We start from the raw sequence: 25,174 nt of genomic DNA on the forward strand, positions 1-25,174 counted from the left end.
TGGCTTGTTTACTTTCCTTACGTCAAATTTCCTTGCGATAGACGTGCTGCTTGAAAAGAAGGAAATGAAGACTAGCTCAAGCATAGGTGCGAAACTCCTGGAACTCCAGTCCTGGAGGGCCGGTATCCTGCATGTTTTCCGGTTTTCTCTGCCCAGCACACCCGATTCAAATGATTAGCTTATCCGCAAGCTCCGCAGGGGGATTAAAACGAACCGTTTGAATTTGTCTGAGAAGCTTTGAAAACACGAAGGATACCAGGTCTCCAGAAAAGGACTTCCGCACCAAGGGTGTAAAGGTTTCCCGGGAACCTTTGCCCACTTTTTATCTTTTTGGCTCGCTTTGAAATTACCAAAATAATCTTTTCCGGAAGTCATTTTGAAAAGTGATTTTTTTTCGTAAATAGAACCACTTTTAGAATGTAAATTGCCTAATCCGTTCCAAGCCCCCCCAAAATGCTCCTAAACCCTTTAAAAAAATATTAATAAATTATTAAAATGTATCAAAAACAGTGACATTTCACACATTAGAATTACATTAGTGCATTTTAATTGCCAATAAATCAGGATTTTTTTTTTCTTAATTTCACGCACTTGATGCACTTTTTTTCATTTTTTTCAGTTTCAGACTACCCTGTAACAAAAGTAGACACCTACAATGTTTGTTCTTTTGTAACTTGAGACAATATGTCTCGTTTTCGTTTCATGACCTGAATTTTTTGTAATAAGCGTTCATCAGGGGAGGTACTACTCTACACTTGACAAAATAGACATTAGCTACGGCCAACATTGTAGGCCGTCACATAAAAAAAAACATATGTAACATAACACTTTGGACTGTCGAGTCTGTCACTAGCTTTGTTATCATGTCGTCCTCGCTTTAGCAATGTAATGACACAGGAAGCACTTCGCATGACCCCAAACTAAACTTAAGTAAACTTCCACGCTCAAAATAATCCCAAAAAAAAAAAAAAAAAATATATATATATATATATATATATCATATATATTATCCCCATTAATACCCCAAATTATTTCACAGATGCCTGAGGGCCCCGGAACCCCACATTAACAACCACTGCACGACTGGATGTCACGAGGCGTTTTACTGTTGTGCTGGTGCAATATTCGAACAATCTTGTTTCTAAATATGCAGGTATGTTCAGCCTGTGTTGAAGGCACAATATTGCTGGAACCAGGCACAAATAAGTTTTGGAAACAAAACTTTAAAAGAAAGAAAGTTCAACTTGCGGGATCATTCATCTCATGTGTGAAAGGGATCTCATGTGTCTACCAAGAGAATGAAGACACATCCGAATAGCAGAACAACATTTAATAAAGAATGACCAGGACATCAAGTCATATTTCGCTTTGGATGCAAAACAAATGAAATAAACTCAAAAATGAATGGAAAAAAAGGACAGTGGATTTAGAACAAAGTAAAAATGGACATCATGACTAAGACAGCAGCTCCTTTCCTTAACTAAGCATTTGCCAATCCACTATATACACAAAATGTCTACATTATAAACAAGAGGCTCTTCTCTACATTTTTGTGAGCAAAGTGTCAAACTCTGCAAAGTCAGTGACAAGCCATCAAATGCACTTGAGAAAAAAAAAAAAAAAGTAAGGCCTTTTTTTTTCTTTGGTGGTGAGAGGACGCTCTTTTGTCACCCTCTCTCATAACTCGGGCGTCCCTCTTGAATGTTTTTGCTTCAGTAAAGTCCGTATCCAAGGGACATCCCCAAGCCCGGACCCAGACCCAGACTCTCCCTCAGCCCCCTGAGCTGCTCCTCCCCCAGCCGGATTTTGTCCTCCAGCTGCTTGTGCTCCACCAGCAGGGCGGCCTTCATCTTCACAAAGTGGCTGCGGGGGACACAAGGTGGCTATTGACTTTTTGTGGACGCGCCTTTCAACACGAGCTGCTTCATGATCTGGCTTTTTGTCCCATTTAGGGACAACGCTTAAATTGCCGTGTTACCTTAACCCGATTAGCAACGGCGTCCTTTCTTGCACCAAATGCCTTGTACTTTTACTATCTAAAGTAATTATCTTAGTACTTAAGAACCTAAGGTAAGGAATTGCCATATTTTCCACACCAAATGACGCAGCGGATTATAAGATCCACCTTCAAAGAATGTCCTGTTCTCAAACCGTTTTCATATATAAGGCGTACCGCATTTTAAGGTGCATAGAATAGAAGCTACAGTGGTGGCTGGACTAGCGTTAAGCATCCACTGGATGGAGCTGCGCTCAAGGAATGTCAACAAAACAATCAGATAAGTCAGTCAAACGTTATTACTGTAGTTTCCGCTCTATAATGCGCTCAGATTATAAAGCGCAATTTCAACAAATGGCCCGTTTTAAAGGTATTTTCATATAGAGGGCACACCACGTGATAAGGCGCATAGATTAGAAGCTATAGTAGTGGCTGGGCTTACGTTATGCACCCACTAGATTGTGCTAAAGAGACTGGCAACAAAACAATCAGATAAGTCAGTCAAACTTTATTATCGTTTTTTCCTGCTCTGTAAAACGCACCAGATTACAAGGCCCGCCTTCAGTTAATGGCCTATTTTTAAATTGTTTTCATATAGAGGGTGCACCACATTATTAGGCGCAGATAATGCAGACAACAGTAGTGGCTGAGTTTGCATTATCCAGCCCCTGTATTTTACACTAAAGAGAATGGCTTCAAAACTTTCAGGTAAGTCATTCAAACTTTATTACCGGATTTTCCGCACTATAAAGTGTTGTTATTATTATTTTTTTAAGTGTTTTCATATATTGTCAGCATTGCATTATAAGGTTATAGAATAGAAGCTACAGTAGTGCCTGGGCTTGTATCCACTAGATCAGGGGTGTCCTAAGTTGGTCCTCGAGGGCCGCTGTCCTACATCTTTTCCAGGTTTCTTTTCTTGACACATCTGATTCAAACCCCTGCACTAGATGGAGATGTCAACAAAACAATCAGATAAGCCAGTCAAATGTTATTACTGTATTGTCTTCACTATATGGCACACCGGATTTTAGGGCGCACCTTCAATCAATGGCCTAATGTTCAAACGATGTTCACATATAGGGCGCATCACATTATAAGGCGCATAGAATAGAAGCTGCAGTCGTAGCTGGGCTTGTGTTATGCATCCACTAGCTGTATGAAAGAAGATGACTGTCAAAAAGATATTTTGGATGAAATTTTGGGAAGAATATTTGCGTTTTTAACAAGCCGGGTGTGTACGACCCTAATTTGAAAACCCCACTTCACTGCTACGGAACCACAACAATAAATAATATCCAAATCTTTGTTTGTAGTTGATTCATCTTGATTTGGTGATAGGATTCCACTTCAGTGTTTGCATATGCAATTCACAGGAAAAGCTTTTTTTTTTCCAAGCAATTGAAGTGCTTGTTTCTGCCAGCAGAGGTCGCTAGCTGTTACAGAAGCTTGCCGCCATTATTTGATGGAGTTGGACTGACAGGCTTGTGACTCCAAATCCATATATTGTAGGAAAATCAATATCCGTCTTTTCTCCAGCCATCTCACTCCATATAACCAGAGACAGTATTTTTTTTGTAACCTGAATTGTTTTGTAATAAGAGGCGTTCATCCATATTTGTGTTTGCGTCACGGCTACGGATACCTGTAGTCTCGGTGCCGCTCCGGAGAGAGGCATCGGGCCAGAACGCGGGCGACGGCCTGCTCCCTGCGGTCCACGTGCTCCTTCAAGTCACGGGCTTCGGCCAGCTGCCTCATCAGCTGACGCTTCTTCTCCAGCAAGGACAACTAGAAAGGAAAAATTGGACTGTGCTTCAAAACAAAAACACAATTTGTGTCCTTCTTTCTTTCCTTCACATTTTTTTCCAGTCCAAATTTCTCTCCTTCCTTCCTTGGCTTCTCTCCTTTCACTCCTCCCTTCCTTCCTTTCCCACCTCCCTTCTTCATTTGTTCGCTGTTTCCTCCCTTCCCTTCTTCCACCTTCCTTTCTTCCCCATCTTGCATTCCTTCACATTCCTTCATCCTTTACTTCTTCTTTCCTCCCTTCCCTGCCCTTTCCTTTCTACCCGTCCTTTCTTCCTTAACATTTCTTGGTTCCTTCTTTCTCTCCTTTTCTCCCCTTCCTTCCTTCACAGTCTTTCCTTACTTTTTTCTTTCCTTTTCTCTCCTTATTTCACTGTTTCCTTCCCCGCTCTTCCTTCCTTACCCTCTCCTTTTCTCACCTTCCTTCCTTTTTTCTCTCCTTCTTTCCAAACTTAAAAAACAAAATGGGAGAAAAAAAAACAATTTTATTGCTCCCAATCTCACCTTTGGACATTTTTGGACCTGCCTCTCATCTCAAAACATAGGTGAGTGTGTGAGAAACACACTTGAACAATTATTCCGGCCCTCGGACGGAAAGTATAACTCCAATGTGGCCCACCGTAAAAATGAATTTGAACCCCCTGCTTTAAAACAAGCAAACAAAAAACAATGTCGGCGTCTGAAATATTTGGGAAAGCTATTTACCCGCTCGTCGTCATGGCTTTCGGGATTGAGCATGTCCAGCGCCGTGTCAACCCTGAGCAGACGCCCCGACAGCGACTGCAGCAGACTGACCACCTTGTCCAGGTCGCCCACCAACATTCGGAACTTGTCCACCTCGTTGGGCTTGCAGGCGCCCACCACCGCGCCCTCCACCTCCGCACCCAGCTGCGCGTTGGCCCGCACGTCATCCTGAAGCCCGCGCTGGGCTTCCCGCAGCACGCCCAGTTTTTTGCGCAGGCTCTCCATTAGCTGTCTCTGTGGGCGGGGAGACCAATGAGGACGGGGGGCCCCGGGCGGGCGGCAGGAGGACGCGGACGGGCCACCTAACCTTGTAGGTGAGCTCGTCGTCCTGTTCCCGCTCTTTGTCGCTCCAGTCTTTCATCTGGGACAGGAGCTGAGCCTTGGCCGCCGACGTGCTGTAATAGGAGGAGCAGCTGGAGCTGGCGCCGGACCGCCTGACGAAAGGGGGATCCCGATCAATTCTTCTCGTCACGCAGGCAAAATTTGCAGCTTACCTTTCTAAGCTGTCACCGTTGCGCTCGGGGTTGGGAAGGAGCTGGTCCGAGCTCGGCCCTTCCCCGCCGCTCTCCGGCTCCTCATCCGGCCACCCGCGCCCCGCCCGGACCTCGGCCGGCGGACGGGCCCGCGGCTCGGGTACGTTGTCGAGGTCCGTCTCCAGGACGGTGGCCGGCAAGGCCAAGCAAGCGAGCTCGCCGCTCAGTGTCTCATCCTCCGCAGGAAGTCCCTCGTCTTCCTGGAAGTCGTCGATGTCCGTCTCTAACGGGACATCCAGTTCGGGATCGGCGGGGCTCGGGCTGAGGGTCGTCTCCGATCCGGTTCCCGCTTCGGAGAGCTTTGCCGAAAAAGGGCAGGTGAGTAAAACGCCAACGAGGTGTCCGTTTGGTGGAAACGTGTATTCCTTTTGAATTCCGGGAGACGGGGTTCTCTTCCAGTCAGCTCCGCGTCCGGATGGCGGTTGCTGAGAATTCCACCTTTTGCTGGCTGCCTCAGATCCACTGGAGACAAACCAGATGAAAAGATTCACATGCAAATTCAGAGGATGGACTTATTCAGGAAGTTGAACATGTTGCGTCCAAATCTTTGGCTTGGACGTTCTATTTACCACATTTTACACAGTAGAAGTCCTTCCCGGTTAAAGGTCGATTCAGTCAAAAAGAAAAAAAATGACTTTTTTGACATCTGAATGTAATGTGGAGGACGGAAAAAAGGGGAGAAAAGAAGAAAAAGTAGGACTGAAGATAGGTGAAGGAAGAAAGTAAGGAAAGAGGGAAGGAAGGAAGGAATGTGAAGGACAGAAAGAAGGGGAAAAAGGACAAAAAGAAGGACTGAAGATAGGTGAAGGAAGAAAGTAAGGAAAGAAGGAAGGAAGGAAGGAATGTGAAGGACAGAAAGAAGGGAAAAAGGACAAAAAGAAGGACTGAAGATAGGTGAAGGAAGAAAGTAAGGAAAGAAGGAAGGAAGGAAGGAATGTGAAGGACAGAAAGAAGGGAAAATGGACAAAAAGAAGGACTGAAGATAGGTGAAGGAAGAAAGGAAGGAAAGAAGGAAGGAAGGAAGGAATGTGAAGGACAGAAAGAAGGGAAAAGGACAAAAAGAAGGACTGAAGATAGGTGAAGGAAGAAAGTAAGGAAAGAAGGAAGGAAGGAAGGAAGGAAGGAAGGAAGGAATGTGAAGGACAAAAAGAAATGGAAAAAGGAGAAAAAGAAGGACTGAAGATAGGTGAAGGAAGAAAGTAAGGAAAGAAGGAAGCAAGGAAGAAAGGAAGGAAGGAGAGGAAAGAAGACAACTTGCAAGTTTGAAAACAACAGAAACAAAACAAACTATAAGTTCTGGTAACTATCTCAAATCTGGCACATGAGAAGAATCTTTGGCCAGCACCAAACAAAACGGTCCCAAAAGAACACACAGAGCGGCAGCAAGCAAAAAGATGATTGTGGCTGACCTGTTGTAAGGCGCCTGCCTTGGGTTCTGATCAGAGTGTGCGGGGTCCACAGGTCTGAAGGTCTGCCTGGAGAACATGGGACTGGGCGGGGCCATGGGAAACTGAAGGCCCTCGGGGCCGGACGGTCCGCGGGCCGAGGCGGCTTCCTGGTTTTGAGGCAGGTGGCAGCTGCAGCGCGGGCAGCTCTCCGCCGCTTCCAGCCTCTGCGGCGGGAGGCTGTAGGACCTTTGCCTGGATGGTCCCGAGGTCCAATGAGCGGGCGAGGAGCCCGGGGCCGTGGCGGGGTCCTGTGGAGGAGCGAGGGCCAAGAGCGCGTGGTGGGACGAGCGCCTGCGTCGGAACTGCTCCCAGTCGGGCGGGGGCGGCCTCGGGGGCGGCTTCTTCCTCTCCCTGGTCGGCGGGTCCTCGGTGCCATCCACCTGTTCCTCCGCTTCGCTCAGCATCTGGCCGGCGGCGGCGAATTGCCACGGCGACCGGCGTGGCCCGCCGTCCGAGCGGAGATCGCTCTCCGACACGGTGCGCCCCCCCTGCGCGAGGGGGGGCAATGTGTTTCTGTCGCCCGACGCCGGGTGGGAAGGCTGACGATGCGGGCCAGTGCCGTACGGAGGCCGGTTCTCCCGTTTCCACCCGGCGTAGTCTCTGCTTTGGCGAGGAAATAGAAAAGGATGAGTGCAAATGTCCAAGTACCCCACCATACTCTTGCCATTGTCAAATATGAAGGACCAGTACCCCAGGGGGGGCCCTTTAGGGCCTACAAGAAAGTTTAACAGGCTTACGGTACGTATCGGAAAATCGAATTGGATGAGACTTCAAAGCAACTTGGGTTGGTGACTGAAACTACAATTTTCTTTTTAAATTAAGAGCAAATTACTGTAATTCCCCAAATATAACTGTGGGGTCAAATTCTGGTATTTTCTATGGTAGCTTTCTATGTATAAGACAGTTGGGGTACTTGGCTGAAATGAGTATTACGTCTTGATGACTCACCTGTCCGTCAGGCTGTGCGTCCGTTTCACCTTGCACATTTCGTCTGGTCGGCCGAGAAACTGCGAGGAAACGCAAACATGGTCACAGCACAAAAGAAGCCGTCTGCTACGGAGAACCACAAAAAAGCCACACGTGCTTTGGCTTTCTGTTTATTTATTTTTTCCCCATTTTGTTTTTGCAAAAAAAAAAAATGTGATAATCACACATTTATTTTGAGCGCCACCCTATAGGTGTCAAATTTCACCCATGTTGGGCTTGTTTACTGCCATTCAAAATTGGAAATATTGTCCCATTTTGGACATATTGAAATCCTATGTTTTATCATGCATTTCCCACGATTTTTGCTTGAATTCGTTCAACGGCAACTTGCGAGCGGGGTGCAATACAAATTTTTGTGGTGACACCCCAAAGCCACGGGGGGGGGGGGGGGGGGGGGGGGGGGGCACTCTCCGCCAATTTATGGCATTTGCAAGCCTTTCAAAGACTTAGATGATCATCTTAGCCGGGATTCCCCTAATGCAAAAGTCTTCAAAATGAATAGTCTTCAAATCGATTCGCAAGTGCGGTTCCAAAACCATTTGGAAACGTGGGCGGGCACCTAATTCTCAATTTAGTGACTCCAAAGCCGCAAAAAGAAAGATTCACACAGGAAACAGCGACGCGAAAGTGCTTAGTTTGAGGGACGGGCGTAAGACCCTAGTTTCGGTGTTTTTATCGAAATGCAAAAGTTGCATGGGGACAGACATGCTGGCCGCAGAATAAAGGAGGGTCCACGTACCTGTGCGTGGGCGTGGCTCCCGGACGCCAAGGCGGTCTGCGAAGCTTGCTTGAGCGGGTAAAAAGCAGAAGCCGGCCTTCGGCTCGGATCGAGGTCGTCTCTGGGAATCCCGACAGAGTCGCGATCAAACTCCTTCCTTTGTCTTGCCATCTCATGCTCCGGTTCCTTTTGGTGGTCCTTGGTCTCAGCTGAGTCCCTCTCCAAGTGGCGTTGCCTTTCTCGGCGTCTCAGCCGTTCCGGTCGTTCATTCTCCCTGAGCATTTGAACTTCCCTTTCCTGTATATGCATTTCTTGCAATGTCACGTCCCGCTTTGTATCCTGAGGACTCCCCTCCCGATCCTGTTCGTGCCCCGTCGCCTTCGCTTGGCCTGGGTCGGCGCATACTGACGGCCTCCTGTCTTCTACCGTGTTTGGTAGCAGGCGCTTGTCCTGTTCAAGCCCAACCTGATAGGAATACCTCCGTTGACCCCTTTCCGCTTCTTGGGACTTGCCGCCCGAAGGGCCGAAGACCCCGGCCACGGACTTGCTGGTCTCCTCGAAGAACTTCCTCCTATCGGCAAAGGGAAGGATGTCAGACTCGCCGATTTGGGAAGAGGAGGCGGAGCCAGAGCAAGCCGGGGCGCAAGCCGAGGTGAAGGCGCAAACGCCGTGCCTCGAATGGCAGATGCCCAGCAGGCCGTAGAGTCGGCTGGGTTCGGGTTCCGGTTGGAGCTTGCTCTCGGGGGTCCAACGCCAGCGACGAGCTTTGCCCGCGGGGGCGGGCTCCTCCACGACTCGGACGCCGACGCCAAAATTGGGAACGCAGGTGTCCACAATTTGAACAGCTGCAGTTGTGGACAGAGAATCTGCACCGTTTTTATGGACCGAAATTATTGCGTTCTCTTCCGGTGAGCCGGAGCCAAAACTTGGGGCAAATAGGACTTTGGCTCCTCCTCCGTCGCGGCCTTCTGAGTCCTCATGGAGTTTGGCGCCGTCCTCTTCCTGCACGACTTCCCCGCAGGAGGGCAATCCTCCTGGGCCCGCGCTCTTCTGAAGTTGGGCCTTCTTCCTCTGAATCTCGTTTCGGAGGTTGGTTGCAAAGCGTTCGCTCCGGCGCCGGTTTCGCCGACGGTTCTTCCACGAGTTAGGCTTTTTGGCGTCGGCTTCGATGACGCCGTCGTCTTCCTTCAATTTGTTTGGACTGCTCCTCTCTTCTGGCCTTTGCTCATCCAGTAAAGTGTCCACACTTGCAGCTGCGCTAAGAGGCTGGAAATCTCCTGCCAGGATTTGTTCCGGACCCAGTCCATGCTGTGCGGTTGGTCCGGCCGTGTCCTCGGGTGCGCTCACGGAGCGTCCCCAAGGCTGGTGAGCCTCCCAAGGCTGAGCTTCCTCCGAGAACGCAGATTCAGCAATGGAACAGCACATTTGGCCCCATGGGTTTTGCAGCTCCAGGCGACGGCTGTTTGATGGTTCTTGGCTCTCCTTTGGGTCCTGAGATGCTGGAGACCAGCGGCTGCAATCTGGATCTGAGGCATACGACTGACTGTAAGGTTCTGGCGAGGAGTTGAACTCCATACACTGAACCTGTGTCTCTTTGGAGTCTTGTTGCCACTGAAGAGTAATTTCAGACTCGTCATCAAGTTCTAATGAGGCAAGTGGCGTTAATGGAGCGGGACCGGCATCCCTCGCGTCATACGCAAATCCTTCCTCTGGACTATAGAAGCATTCAAAGCGTCCAGTTTGGCCGTCTTCTTCTACTTGAAGGAAGCCGTTCTGAATCCCCGGTCCATCGTTTGGAGAAGGCCCGTTTTCCTCACAGGAAATAGCCGTCGGAGCGGAGGCACAACGTTTGCTTGGAAGATGAGGGCAGCTTGGTTGCTTGAAACCTTCCTCGCCGTTCGGGGACTGAGTGGGACCGGCTTGGATCCTGTACTGACCATTTCTTAGGGGCTCAAAGTCCCTTGCCCTGCTGTCCTCCTCATAGGAACAGGAGGAGGGCCTCTCTTTGAGCTCCGCGGACTTCTGCCGGGGTCTGCTCAAAGAACCGAACTTGAGGCCGACCAGCTGCGCTTCTGCCCGGGCGGAGCCGGGACGAGCCGGTACCGGGCTTTGGTGGAAGCCGTCGGCGGGGCGCACGTCAGCGGGCCCGAGCGACACGCCGGCGTAGTCGGACATGTTGGATCCGGCGGAGAAGGAACTGTAGGCGGAATCTCTCTTGCCGTCCAAGAGCTGCAGGTCCACGGGCGAATGGTGCGGGTCGGAAAAAGGCTGCGTGGTGGACGTGGCCGCGTCCAAACTCTCCATGGAGCCCAGGGAGCTGCTCCGATCGGTGGACGAGTACGCTCTGCGCAGCGGACCCCACGGTGAGGGCAAGTCACTGCAAGAGATAGAGAAGGAAGAAGAATTTGGAAAAATAAAATCTATATGCGTCTTCTTATTGTTGGACCATGCTATTTGACATGCTAATGGATCAAGTTACTGCTTATAGAACGCACCCATGAGAAAAAAAAAGCTGTCTCATATTTGGGGAATTACCGTATTTGTTTTAGTCCGCCCCTTGCCCCTCAAACACATTTCCTTTTATTGAAACATGCACAAGCCTATTCATAGGCCTTTTCAACACATCGCAAATGTATTAGAGCAGGGGGTGGAAGTCGCTTTTATGGTGGGCCACAGTGTAGTTATACCTTCTTTCAGAGGGCTGCAATTTATTTTTGAGTGTGTTTGTCAAACTCTTACCTATGTTTTGAGATCAGAAGCCGGTAAAAAGTGTTCAATAGACAATGCTTGTTTTTTCATACCGAATTTGGAAGGAAGGAAGAAGGGAGGGAAGGAAGGAAGGAGAGAAAAGGGAAGGAAGGAAGGAAGGAAGGAAGGAAGGAAGGAAGGAAGGAAGGAGAGAAAAAAGGAAGGATGGGATGTGAAGGAAGGGAGAGAAAAGGAAAGGAAGGAAAAAAGAAGGAAGGAAGGAAAAAAGCAAGGAATGGATATGAGGCAAGCAAGGAAAGAAAAAAGGAAGGAATAAATATAGCAGGAAGGAATGTGAATGAAGGAAGGGGAAGAAGGGAAGGAAGGAAGGAGGTACAAGGAGAAAAAGGAAGGGAGGAATACAAAGGAATGGAGAGAAAAAGAGAAAGAATGACAAAAGACATGAAGGAAGGTAGAAAGGAAGGAAAGAAGGGTGGAAAAGCAAGGTAGAGGAGATGGCGGTAGGAAGAAATGAAGGCGGAAGGAATGTAAAGGAATGAAGGAAGTGGAGGGAAAGGAAGAAAGGAAGGAAGGAAGGAAGGGACAGGAAGGAATGTGAAGGGATGAAGTATGAAAGGAAAGAGAGAAAAGGAGCCAACTTGCAAGTTTGGTATCGAAGCCAGAAACTTGAAGTCAAATGAGAATTTGGCGGGCCTCATCAAATGCTGCGGAGGGCCCCATCTGGCACCCGGGCCTTGAGTTGGACACCTGCGCATTGGAACATCAGGTAAAAGCGGCAGTGAGATGACACAGCCATCGCGGATGAAAGGGAAGGCCCGGTTTGACCCGGGAAGCCAGCAAACGCGGGAAAGGAAATGGCCGTCACTCCCGGCCAGCGAGGCGTGGCGCCCTACGTGCGAGCGCCTAAGCTAATCAATCCCAGCAAGCCGCTCGTCTCGATTGGACCCCTTCCTCTTTTTGTCCGCACGTCCTGGGAGTCGACTGGCAGAGACATGCAAGCCTCTAAGCGCATGGTAAACTCCGCTCGAAAAAAGGTGCGAAACGGATTCCCAGCAAACCCGGGCTCATTTTACACCGTGACTCAGTCAAGTTTCCGTTTCCCTCAGACTATTTCCCGTTTCCGCTATTATACCACAAAGAATGAGTCAACGCACAAAACACACAAAAGGAGAGGACATAGTCAAGTTGGAGTGGAAATGGACAGGGGGACGTGGACCCCCGTTGGTCTGGAAGCTACAGGACGGGCCAGAAGTTTGGACATACCTTCACGTTCCATTTGGTAATGTAATGACAGCCAATCATTTCTCTTCAGTTAGCCTAGTGCTTCTCAAAGATTTTCCACTGATTTATCTATTTTTTTACACGTTAACAGAAAAGACCTGAATTGGACCCGAAAATTCAGGCCATGTCAAGACACAGTTGCGTCTTATATTTGGGGAGTCACAGTAAATAAATTACTGATACCAACACAATATGAAGAGTTTTGCAAAAGATTATTTTGTCTTGCTATACTTTTGACATTGTTGCCAAAGTGTCGGTGCATCTTATGCACGCTAACAAGGAAAATAATGAAATTTGTCCCCATTATTCAGGCGACGTCTCATATACAAGTGTGACTTATGTTTGGGGTTGTTACGGTATATAATTTACGGATATGAACACAAGAAAACATGAAGAGTTTTGCAAAAGATTCTTTCGTTCTGCTATACTTTTGACATTGGGGCCAAAGGTTTGGTAAAGGAAGGTAACGGAAAATACCGGAATTTGACCCCAAAATTAAGGGTGCATCTTTTACACGGCTGTGTATTATATTTGGAGAGTTACGGTATATAACGCACGGATGTGAACACAAGAAAATATGACGACTTTTGCAAAAGATTATTTTGTTTTGCTATACTTTCGACATTAGGGCCAAAGTGTCGGTGTGTCGTATCCAAACTAACATAGAAAATACGTAATTTAACCCCATAATTAAGGGTATGTCTCACATACAGGTGTGACATATTTGGGGGAGTATATAACTTACGGATATGAACACAAGAAAATATGACGACTTTTGCAAAAGATTATTTTGTTTTGCTATACTTTTGACATTGGGGCCAAAATCTTGGTGCGCCTTATACAAGCTAACAGAAAATAATGGAATTTGGCCCCAAAATTAAGGGTACGTCTCATACACACGTGTGACATATTTGGGGAGTTACGGTATATAATTTACGGATATGAACACAAGAAAATATGAAGACTCTTGCAAAAGATTATTTTGCTTTGCTTTAGTTTTGACATTCTTGCCAAAGTGTTGGTGAGAATTCCACCTCACTAACATAGAAAATAACGGGATTTGACCCCATAATTACAGGTATGTCTCATACACAGGTGTGACTTATATGGTGGTTGCGGTATATAACTTACAGATATGAACATGAGAAAATATGATGACTTTTGCAAAAGATGCTTTTGTTATGCAATAGTTTTGAGATTGATACCTTCTTATATGACAGGCACGTCATATATTTGGGGAATTACGGTATTTATTTATTCTCCAAAAATCCAACGAGTTTTTGAACGCTTTTTGGAGATGCTAACCAGAAACACGTCCGCATGACTGACCTCACGGGTCGCGCCGACTAAGCAAACACGAAGCCCCCCCCCCCCCCAGCAAACGTTCAACACGCGTCAGACTGACGCGCAAGGGCCGCTCCATGCGGCCCCACTGGAACAATTGGGTGGGGGTGGGGGTGGGGGGGGGGGGGTCGTGTTGACACAGGCCGTTAGCAATAGAACCGGAGCTTTCCTGCGTGCGATTAAAACATGATGATGTCCGCCAGAGCTGAACGGTGCAGCCCATTGTATTGAATTAGATGTGGAAAAAAAATGCAAGGGTGTCAAACATATGGCACGCAGGTCAGAAGAGGCCCGTTATGGGGGTTCAATCTGGCAGGGAACAAAGCATACTTTATCAGTCAAGCTACCTGTTATTGCTATGTTTTTCCACAAGAGGGCGCACGCTTAAAGCAGGGGTATCAAACTCATTTTTGTTATGTGCCACATAGTCGTTAATCATTTCAGTTGGAGGGCCGCAACGACCTTAATTTAACTGTGCTCAAATAAATGGGAAGAATGGAGTCACGCATTTGCACTTTCTGACATCAGAGGCCGCTAAAGACTGTTCAAAAGAGGTATTGCTACAAAAAAAAAACTGTTGTTTGCCCCAAAATGTGTGAAAGTTGAAGAGAAATCGCAAATTTGATACTTTAGCCATAAACTTGAAGTTAAAATTAGCATTAGGCGGGCCACATTAAATGAGGTGGCGGGCCCCATACGGCCCACAGGCCCTGACTTTGACACCTGTGTCTTAAAGCCTCCATCCATCCATTCCATCAGTTTTCTAGAACCGCTTTTCCTTATGCGGGTCGCAGGCTTGCTGGTGCCTATCCCAGCTGACTTCAGAGACCCTGAAAAAGTTGACAGCGAATCGCAGGGCACACAGACAACGACGAGCGATCACGCACCCAATCAAAAAATGACAGTGAATGTTTTTTGCATAGCAGTTATGTGAATCATTGACTTAATTTGAAGAGCGATATTCTAATTTTAAGAAGCTTTTTTTTTCAGGCTAATTCCAGGCACCTGAACCAGCATTTTTTTTTATATCTAACAATAAAAATATTGCCGTAAATATTTTTGCATCGGCTTTTTGTGAATCGTCTTAATTTAGAGAGCATTTTTTTATTTTAAGAGCCCCTCCCCACACAGACACACACACACACACACACACACACACACACAAATCCCAGGGACGTTTATTTTTTTCTAACTAAATGATAAAAATATGCCTTTTGCATAGTAGTTTTGTAAATCATTGACTTAATTTGAGGAGCATTTTTTAAATTTTATTAAGCTTTTTTCAGGCAAATCCCATTCACCTGAAGCAGCGTTTTTTTTAATTTATTTTTAAATGAACAAAAAATAATATATTCAATTTTAAATTTTGAGGCTTTTTTTTCCGCACGCTAATCCCGGGGATCTGAATCAGCATTTTTTTTCAACTAAACAATAAAAATATTGCAGTAAATGTTTTTTGCATAACAGTTTTGTGAATCATTGACTTCATTTGAGGAACAATTTTCTAATTTTGTGAAGGTTTTTTTTTTTTTTCAGGCAAATCCCATTTACTTGAAGCAGCATTTTTTTTTAATCATTTATTTTTTACTGAAGAAAAAAAAACTATATTAAATATTTCTTTACATAGCCATTTTGTGATTCACTGAATTTAAGGAGCAATTTTCTAATTTTGTGAAGGTTTTTTTTTTCAGGCAAATCCCATTTATGTGAAGCAGCGTTTTTTTTTTAATCATTTATTTTTTACTGAAGAAAAAAACTACATTAAATATTTTTTGACATAGCCATTTTGTGATTCACTGACTTAATTCAAGGAGGTATTTTCGAATTTTGTCGAGTGTTAACGCAGCGGCATTCTCGAAATTCTCGGAATTCAAGTGTCACGTGGGATGGGTGGGAGGGGCTTACCTGTTGTCGCCGCTGTTCCAGGTGAGAGTGCAGGCGCAGGGGTGGAGCCGCATGGCAGGCGGGGCGGGGGCCGGGGGGGGCGTAGAGGGAGGGGGCAGTTCCACGGGAAGCCAGGAGGGAGGCCTGATGCACGGGACGCTGCGCCTGCCCAGACAAGCGAGGAGGCGGAGGTTAAAGGGCGGCAAAAGGCTGACCGGTGCGTTGACAGAACCTCGACGCACGCGACGCGACGCTGACTTGTGAAAGGTGATCGAGAAAATTCTGCTGGTCAAGACAGGAAATTGCACCATGACCCCCGCCCTTGGAGGAATTAAAAAAAAAAAATGGGGCGGATGTTGGCACCATGACGGAAAGGAAAGGCTTTGTGATTGTTTGGGCTAAAGTGGAAACAGTACAAACGCCGTCATTCTTGCACATCTAGAACAAAGCAGGAAGTCTGGAATATACAGTATGCCCCCCCCCCCCAACTATTGGAACAAAGTGAGACCTAAATGAAGAATTGGATGCAAACAGAATGAAAATACTTTAGTGGAGGTTCCATAGTTTTGGATTTTGGCTGACGAAGGACTCTGACGGTTTTTGGCACATTGCGGCAACAGCTCAGCGATAGCGCCAAATCTGGTGGCCCTCAAGTACAAATCACACAAACAAAAACTAAGCTACAAAAAAAAAAAAAACGTCATCGCACAAAAAAAACCTCTACCAAACAGATGCATACTAGAAAAAAAGCACAAAATATAAAAAGAGCATGCAAAAAATGAAACCCACGGAAGAAAGAAAGAGACAAGAAAAACAACGCACGCAAACAATAAAACGCATGCAAAAAAAGAAGCAAAAAAGAAAAAAGACACACACATGAAAAAAGTGCTTGAAATAAACACAAAAATACAGTCTTATCACTGCCCTTTTGGGGAATTACAATAATTGAGAATCAGCACCTTAACCTCAAGCAAAATCCAAATCAAAGCTATACTCGAAAAGCAAGTCTTGACTTTCAAAGAGGTCTAAACTTGTGGGCTCCACAAAACGGGCCCCCAAAAGGTCCCCGCAAGAAGAGTAAATTCAGTCCCCGCCAAGGGCAAACACACTGGAGGGCACAAAGATAAGCGGCCAGACGCTAGACGATAAGAAGCGAAACCCACCCGAGGCAAATGTCAAGTCGACCGACCGCCTTTGGCTCTCGGATCCCGGGGCGGATCGGCGGATCGGACTCCTCCTTGGGCCGGCTAAGCGGGAACGCCGCGGCTCGGATCCCCGCGACGGCCCGCCATCCTTTGGCTAGCTCCTTCTTGTTGCCGAGAGAGAAAAGTTGACTCCCCCCACCCCACCCTGAACACCCCCCCCCCCCCCCTTTCCCCGCTTCCATTTTTGCAGGATGTGTGAGTCAGGCGCACAGGAAGTTTGCGCAGGCCAGATAAAGAATAGCAAAAGGGTTGCACAAACGTATTGTTTGCTGGGATTGGGGAGCAAAAGGTACGAGGGGGGGGGGGCTGAGCAAGTGCGCCGCAGGACTCATTTAATCCCAAAGACATATTTTTACTTGCCTGAAGGGATTGCTACTTGGTCTTTCTGCCTGTGCTGCTGCACCTTTTGTTTTCAAACTTGTCCCTTAAGGCAGGAATACTCAAACATTTAGGAGTCAGGGACCCCTTTGAGAAAGCACATTTTCCAAGGACTCCATTTGCAAATGATTGCGTAAACAAAACAAAAAAAAGAAAGAAAGAAAAACACTTGAGCTGCACCAACAGATTCAATATGAGGACATCCATCCATCCATTTTCTAGAGACACTTATCCTCACAAGGTTTGCAGGCTTGCTGGTGCCTATCCCAGCTGACTTCGGGCAGCAGGCGGAGGGAACCCTGAACTTGTTGCCAGCCAATTGCAGTTCACAAAGACACAAACAACCATTCATGCACCCAATCACACCTAAGGACCTCATTTAATGTTTATGTCCGATTCATCTGCCATGCATGTTTTTGGAGTGTGGGAAGAAGTGCCCAGAGAGAACCCACACAGGCTCAGGGAGAACATGCAAACTCCACACAGGAAGGCTGGAGCCAGGTGGATTCGAATTTGGGTCCCTCTTACAGAGAGGCGGACATGCACTGGACCACGAGGTGCCCATAATTTGGCAATTATATATATATATATATATATATATATATATATATATATATATATATATATATATATATGGTCAATTATCCTCAAACAGGTTGCTGTCACTTATTTAATTAAAAACAGCATTTTAAAATGATTCCATCTTTAAAAATATATTAATTATTATTGATTAATTATTGATTGCTATATTTAAAAGTCATGAATACTGTCACAATTGAATATAAAAAAAATGAAATTAAAACAAATCGATACAGTTTGGTGACAACGTCAAAACTAGAGCAAAAGAGAATAAATCTTATCTTTTGTAAATGATTCATCTTTTCTTGTGTTCATACCCGTGAGTTATATATTTGTTGTACGTGAGAGTAACTGTGTTTCAGATTTCCGACATTGTGAGCGGTCTGTGATCGCCCGGCTAGAGTCAAAATTTCAGGGGAAATTTCCGCTGGTAGAAGCAATTGGGAAGAAAAAGTGCATGCAAAAAAAAAAAAAAGCAGTAGAGGCCATTAGCGGCCCAAACCATTTCCTTGCTTGACGGATTCCTGGCATTCCGTAAGGTGCCTTCAAAGGGCCATGCGGGAAAGGCCAAAGCAGCGCACCATTGTGTCGCTGGCGGCCATCGGGACACATTTGTTTGCTTTACGCTTCTCGCCGTATGTGCGTGCGTGTGCGTGCGTGTGCGTGCGTGCATGCTCATCATCACGTCGTTAAGCCTCAAGGCACTGATGAGAAGATTAAGAAAAAAAAAACAGTCCTATTACTAGGCTCATTTAGGCGACATGCACTACAGGTTGTGAGTGGCGTAGCAACACATCCAGGCTCAAATCTGATTGGACCCCCCCCTCCCCCCCTCCCCAGTTGCAAAGTGAAAATATGAATATGATCCCATGGAACAAATCCAGGGGCGCTTTGAGAAACCAGTTGAATTTTGTCCACGACCACTGAAGTAAATGGAAAACGTATGACCATTGAGTTGTTCCAGCCCACCCCCCCCCCCCCCAAAAAAAAATAAATAAATAAAAAAAGAAACAACAACAGCATTATAAGTGCTGTTGGTCTCCAAAGAGAAAAATGTCACTCCAAACGAGTGCTTCTCGATTATATTTTGCCAACCCCCCCAAGGAAAGACAAAGCTTTTCAACCCCGCCCCCCATCCGATGCGCTGACTGCTGACTATAAATAAAAATATTATCTATATCTATTGTAGAAGTGTTGTATTCTTTTTAACAATAACAGAAGAAAAAGAGCAATCTAAATCAACTTTTAACAACTGCTAATTATTTTTAAAGCGTTTCGGCATGTTACAGATTAGTCTAAAACAGAAAAATAAAAAACAAGTGAATCAAAGTGCCTGGCTCTTAAATAAATTTAAAAAATGAAAATTCTTGTTTTATATACTTCACATGACAAAAACAAAACTTCCCTGGAGAGAGGATGAGAGAGAGGGAAGGAGAGCAAATGAGAGAGAGGAAGAGAGAGAGAGAAAGTGAGAGACAGAGAGCTAGAAAGAGAGGAAGAGAGGTCAGGAGAGCGAGAGATAGAGGGCGAGAGAGAGACAGAGCTAGAGAGAGGGGGAAAGCGACAGAGACAATGAGAGAGAGAGACAGGGACAGAAATAGAGAGAGAGAGGGAGAGAGACAGAAAGGAAAAGAGACAGAGACGATGAGAGGGACAGAGAGAAAGAGAGACGGACGGAAAATGAGAAAGAAAGAAATGGGAAAGAAAGGGTGGGAGAGCGAGAGAGAGAGACAGAGAGCAAGAGTGAGTGAGATAACAGAAAGAGAGAGACAGACAGAGAGGAAGAGAGGTCAGGAGAGCGAGAGATAGAGGGCGAGAGAGACAGGGCTAGAGAGAGGGGGAAAGTGGCAGAGACAATGAGAGAGCGAGAGAGAGAGAGACAGGGACAGAAATAGAGGGAGAGAGGGATAGAGAGACACGGAGAGAGACAGAAAGGAAAAGAGACAGAGACAATGAGAGAGGGACAGAGAGAAAGAGAGAGACAGGGACGGAAAATGAGAAAGATGAGAAAGAAAGAAATTGCAAAGAAAGGGTGGGAGAGCGAGAGAGAGAGAGACAGAAACAATGAGAGAGGGACGGAGAGAGAGAGAGTGGGGGTGCCTTGAGGAATCCCAAGAATGTGAAGTGTTGTTTTGGGGGACGAGCCTATTGTGTTGCAAGCGTCTTGGCAGGGCTTGACCTCTGCCCCCCCCACACACACACACACACACACACACACACACACACACACACACACAACCCAATTTAGGGCCACTTTGGACAAACTGAAAGGTCCAGCTGGTATCGGGCCAAAATTTTTAACACAGTTATTAACTAATATTACTCCTTTATTTGATTCATACAGTACTGTATAATGAACTTTTTTGCTTTTATCATTTTTTGTACATTTTTTAAAAGATTTTTTATTTTGAAATATTTTTTATTTTTCCTGGAAAAAACGCTAAGTACTGAGACCGTGATATCTGAGACCGCGAAGTAGGAGGGATCACTGTGTGTATATATATATATATATATATATATATATATATATATATATAAAAATGTGATTTTTGTGAGGGGGGGGGGGCTCTTACCTCCTGACGGCCAACTTGAGGTTCCTATAGGAACCCTTGATGAGGATGAGCGCCTCCTGCCGGCTGCCGTACAGCGCCGAGCCGTTGATGTTAATCAGCTCGTCGCCCACCTTCAGCTTCTCGCACAGGGCCGCCTTGCCCCCCTCCTCCAGCTGGACGCACACGCAAAAGAGAGGGAGAGCGAGAGAGAGAGAGAAAACGTTAGCCTTCAGCGCTCATTTGGGAGGCGGCGGTTGCTACGGCAACCGGGCCGCATCGTCACACCCGCATTCCTCCTCAGTGCAAAACTGGCTGAGGTCACGTCCAACTTTTGGGAAAGCCGCATATGCAAGAAGAGCTTCTCTGTGCACTTGCCACACACACACACACACACACATATACACACACATGCACACACCAGTCAGACACACCCTTTATTTATTTTTTCCCCTTCCAAAGCGCTAAAGTCACTTCATTTGTGTGTGTGTGCATGCATAGTGGCCCACTGGCCATGATCGTGCCATGGAAAAAAATCTGGAAAATCCCACATTGGCCACAAGCTGTCAGCAATCACCTGATGCGCACACGTACACACTCACACACACACGCGCACTGAGAGCTAAGTATATTTAACAAGAGGCTCTTTCATCACAAACAATCAGCAGCAGTCTGACGAGTGCCAGTGTGTATTTGCGTGCGCAGACAGACAGGATGAACACACACAGTACTCAAACCATAAAGAGCAGCTGTGCATGTGTGTGTGTGTGTGTGTGTGTGTGTGTGTGTGTGTGTGTGTGTGTGCCAAAGTGCAAAAAGACAGCAAGTGAAACCTTCCATTAGTGAGAGGTCGAGGCCGAGAAAATGACAACTTCTCGCTTGGAGGAAGTCTGTCAACAGTGTGTGTGAGCGTGTGCGTGTCTGTCTGTGTGTGTGTGTATCCTTGTGCGTGTAATTTGCATCATCCAAAGTACATGCGATGACACATGTACACAAGCGATTTACTTGTAATAAGTGTTAAGAGACTGTGTAGAATGTCTAATATTAGTGCCGCACTGATGAACCTGGGAGAAGTAGACCTGTCTCAAGGAGCCAAGGTGGGCAAGCCCAATAGAGCGACACGTGGCCATTCAGTGTGACGCAAACTGTTGAGTTACTTTTAGTTCTATTTTGGGATGACACTTTGGGATGTCAGTGTTTAAACAAAGGATAAAATTATTGAGTGATCCATTTTCTTTAGCTGCTTATCCTCACTACTCTAAATCCATATACAGTATACAGTATATACATCTCAGCGGAGGGCCTTCAGGGCCTTCTCCGCTGGCCTAACATAACCTGCCATTAACATAACTATGATAAAAAAATAATCATTATAAAAACTATAATAGAGTCAATTTCATTTTCAATTTATTTTTACTAAATATATGTTGTGTATAAAATCATTCTCCATATTCTGTTCTTTTGGTTTCATATTACATCCCCTTGGTTACGCTCCTTCCAGTGTTGTAGTTTTAAGTGAGAGGTTTTAGCCAATTACAATTCAGCTGACTGGTGTCGCCAGACTGTATGAAATCTGCCTGCATTTGAGGGCATTCCAATCCAGAGTTGCGGGCCTTCTGTGCCGTGTGCAAAGACATATATGAACGGGCCCATATAGTTAATAAAGTTGCACTAGCCAATGGAGTCATAAGGTGGCCATCGAGAAGCCTCGCGCTGAACGTGATGTGATTGGATCCTCAATACAGGGAGGCGGCGCTATGTTGATCAACCGTGTTTAACATTGGGAGTTGTTAAATGCGCTTATTTGAAAAAAAAAAAAAAGTCCACCTGTCTGGTTACGCATCCTAGAGTGCTCCTATCAGCGAGAAACCTGAAACCAGGACTAAGACCGGCAGCAACTAGAAATAAAACTCCGGTAAAGTCAACCCGAGGAGTCAAAAGTGGCCAAAGCGGGCAGGACAAGAAGAGGAAGCGGCGCCGCTCAGACCTCCGCCCTTCACTCCCTCGCTCAGACAAGGCCTTCTTTATCCGGGCGGGAAGAGGGAAAGGGGAGGGGGGCAAATGTGGAAAAAGAAAAAGCTCCCACGCACGCCGTTTAGCGGCCGCTGCTTGCAGCCCTCGAGTCAAAAATAAAACAATTTGTTTGATTATCTATCTATCCGTCCATCCATCTTATGCCAAGATCGAGTATTAACAGGCTGTTAGATCTATCTATCCATCCATCCATCCATCCATCTATAGATAACATGCTAACTAATGTTAGTTTTTATCTTAAGCGTGCTATATAGCGTTGCCTTATATGTGTTTAGCTCGTTATCATTTTCTTTGTGCTAGGTAAATAAGAATGACTATATTAGCGCTGTACTGATGAGGCTAGAGAAGCTGTGACATTTCAATAAAGAGTATATCTTGCACTGCCCCCTGGTGGCCAAGGCATGCAAGACAATACATTGTCACACAATTCGTGATCACACCAATAAATAATTTCCTGATTACTGGCAACGGATTTTTATGCATTTTGGGGACGGCTGCAGTGGATGTGGTCATTTTGGAAGAAAATGGATCTTGGAGGCATTTGGACACCGTGTAGTGCAGCTTTGAAACGTGGCACAAAAGCAAAGGCCTCAAATGGACCGGAACTCCTGCTCGTCGGGTCCAGACGCCCTCCAGCCCGCCCACTGACGGCTCCAGATCACAGATAGACACATTCCAGACCCACCCAAACATGCACGCATGCACACACTAACACACACACACACACACACAAAATGCTGTGTGTGAACATAACTGGTGGACTCTCACACGGAACCAGAACGAATACGGATTAAAAGAAAAAAAAACCCTAACATTCATAGTTTGTGCAAAAACTAGCATCCGTTTTATCATGTATATCTTGTGCATAACTTTCTGAAAGAGATAGTCCACTTTTCTGGTAGCAGAGTCGATATTTATCTACAACTAATTTGTAAATTATTTTTTATGTCCGATACATAGCTTTGAAAAGATACTTTTCTACTTGCTGTGGACTAGCTTGGGGAATAACCAATCACGCCTCACCGGTTAAGTCATTTGGCATAAGCTAAGCCCTGATTGGTTGGATATCTGTGCAATTTCAAAATGGTTTTGCACTTAATTTTGGGGTCAGAATCTGGTATTTTCTACGTTAGCGCGTATGAAACAGTTTGGCGACAATATTAAACCAAAACAAAACAATCTTTTGCAAAAGTCTTTATCATTTCTTGTGTTCATATCTGGAAATTATATATTTGTTGCGTATAAAGTTGAGTGTCTTTCCCCCATCGTGAGCGGTCAGTGAACGCCTCGCCAGCGTAACGTTGAATGCACTCCAAACATTCCTGTTCTTCGCGATGCGGCTTGTGTCCATTTTACCATAAATACCCACAGTTGCGGTTCTCAAATGGTGGTTGGGGTAACCCTTGGGTTACTTAAAAGAACTCCGAGGGGTACTCCAGATTTTTAAATCAAACAAACAAAGTTCATAAAACAAACGGTTATTCAATTTCATTCTTTTTAAAAAGCCAGATTCTCTCCCATAGTAGAATGGTTGGACCCAACTTGTCCGGTGCCACCGCTCGTTACCTGTCAAGTTAACGTCCGCAGGTTTTGTGGACAAAAAAATTATCAAAAATTAAGTTAATGATTCATTTTTGTCAACGGAAATCCCAAAAGAGGACGCTTTGCGTTGGATATTTTTCTGCGGACAGATATTCATTTATAAAATTTGCTTTTTAAGAACAGGTCTGACACTTTTTGTTGATTGTATTTTGTGGACAAATATCTTTTCTATGATCCAAAATAGGACACTTTATCTTGATTTTTTTTCTTGTGGATCAACACAAATTAAGTTCGAAAGGTTCTATAGTTGAATAAATCTGACACAGATGGCGTGTGTTTATTTTTTTTAACTCAAAAATGCTTTGCGCTGGTTAAGGGAAGACATTTCACAGAAAATAGGCTAAGAAGCACTGATCTCGTTTTGGAGTCAGTCATTTGAAATTCCGGTGTGCAAATTGCCCCACGATACGTCAGTAAATATGCTTGTGCTTTTAACGCCCCGAAAAAGTGTGCGACCAAACCCTGTGCGGCGAGACAGTCAAAAAGTTGGTTAGCGCCAGTGCTAGCGATGCTAAAGTTGGAGGGGATCCCTGCCCTAAAAATCACAACAATGTGTTGAGAAAGCAACTTGTAAAGTCATCGTTTGAGTTTTGTCAGCAGAAAGACAAGCAAACAACGTAAGCGAGATGGACCGAAGCGTGATGCTTTCACGTGCTCCGAACGCGTCCTTTTTGAATGGAAAAAAAAAGAAGGGCCGGGGAAAGGTCAATCTCGCGTGACCAACAGCAGAAATCCGCGGAGCCTTTTGTTTTATTTTGGACTCGTCCAAAAAAAAACGGGACTCCAAATCCTCCATGGCAGCGGACGGAACGTGTTTTTGTCTCTGTTGCTTTTGACTTTGGAAACGAACCGACGAAGCGTTTGTTGGTTTTCCTCTCGTACGATTCGTGTTTTGTTTCGGAACACGGCCGTGTAACCCCCATCTAATCGATTGATAATAAGTCGTTGATGACGAAAATAAGAGATGGAAAGTAAAAAAAAAAAAAAGTTTTGGAGTTTTCGAACTCCCCCCCCGCGCTGTCCAGTTGCGGATGGAGGGAGGCACGAGGCGGACTCACCCTGGTGATGACGAGCGGCTCCCCGTGCTCGGTGCCCCCCCTGAGCGTGAAGCCCCACGGCGCTCCGCCGCTCAGCTGCACGTGGACGCGCTGGAAGGAGAGCAGCCGCTCGACCGTCTCGTCCATGTCGCCGTTTCCCCATGGGCGCCCGCCCGCCCGCGGAGCAAATGGGTCTTCCTCCGGCCGCCGGCTCGGACTGGGCTCAGGGCCGGAGCCGGTGGGAGGGACTCGGCCTCAACTTCGGACAGTGGCATTCCGGCCCCGCCCACTGCCCCACCTTCACGCAGGCACCACATTTACACAATGGCAACGAGACAACAGA

General features: G+C 46.1%; 1 protein-coding gene across 2 annotated transcripts; it reads right to left on the reverse strand.

The window, feature by feature from the left end:
* Positions 1 to 1,315: 1,315 nt before the first annotated feature.
* shroom4 (shroom family member 4) lies at positions 1,316 to 25,059 on the reverse strand. Of its 2 annotated transcripts, none has more exons than XM_088433192.1 (11): positions 24,853 to 25,059; positions 20,183 to 20,334; positions 15,469 to 15,612; positions 8,251 to 10,606; positions 7,473 to 7,531; positions 6,486 to 7,127; positions 5,038 to 5,538; positions 4,851 to 4,977; positions 4,505 to 4,777; positions 3,642 to 3,784; positions 1,316 to 1,863 (listed from the first exon to the last, which is right to left on the reverse strand). In XM_088433192.1, exons 1-11 carry the CDS (start codon positions 24,976 to 24,978, stop codon positions 1,713 to 1,715), a joined length of 4,674 nt encoding a protein of 1,557 aa, XP_088289318.1. In that variant the 5' UTR covers positions 24,979 to 25,059; the 3' UTR covers positions 1,316 to 1,712. The 2 variants fall into 2 exon arrangements, with proteins under 2 accessions (XP_088289318.1, XP_088289326.1); XM_088433200.1 differs by having other exon boundaries at positions 6,486 to 7,124; positions 24,853 to 25,058.
* Positions 25,060 to 25,174: the final 115 nt, after the last annotated feature.

The sequence above is a fragment of the Hippichthys cyanospilos genome, chromosome 1 (genome assembly GCF_059441005.1).
Source record: "Hippichthys cyanospilos isolate Australia breed blue-spotted pipefish chromosome 1, RoL_Hcya_1.0, whole genome shotgun sequence".
In the NCBI taxonomy this organism is placed as follows: Eukaryota; Metazoa; Chordata; class Actinopteri; order Syngnathiformes; family Syngnathidae; genus Hippichthys; species Hippichthys cyanospilos.

Coding starts and splice junctions, on each gene's coding strand:
- shroom4 (XM_088433192.1), bottom strand. CDS start 24,978: ATGGACGAGACGGTCGAGCGGCTGCTCTCCTTCCAGCGCGTCCACGTG. Junction 20,335..24,852: donor AGCCGCTCGTCATCACCAGG/GTGAGTCCGCCT, acceptor GTGTGCGTCCAG/CTGGAGGAGGGGGGCAAGGC. Junction 10,607..15,468: donor TGGAACAGCGGCGACAACAG/GTAAGCCCCTCC, acceptor TATCTCTTGCAG/TGACTTGCCCTCACCGTGGG.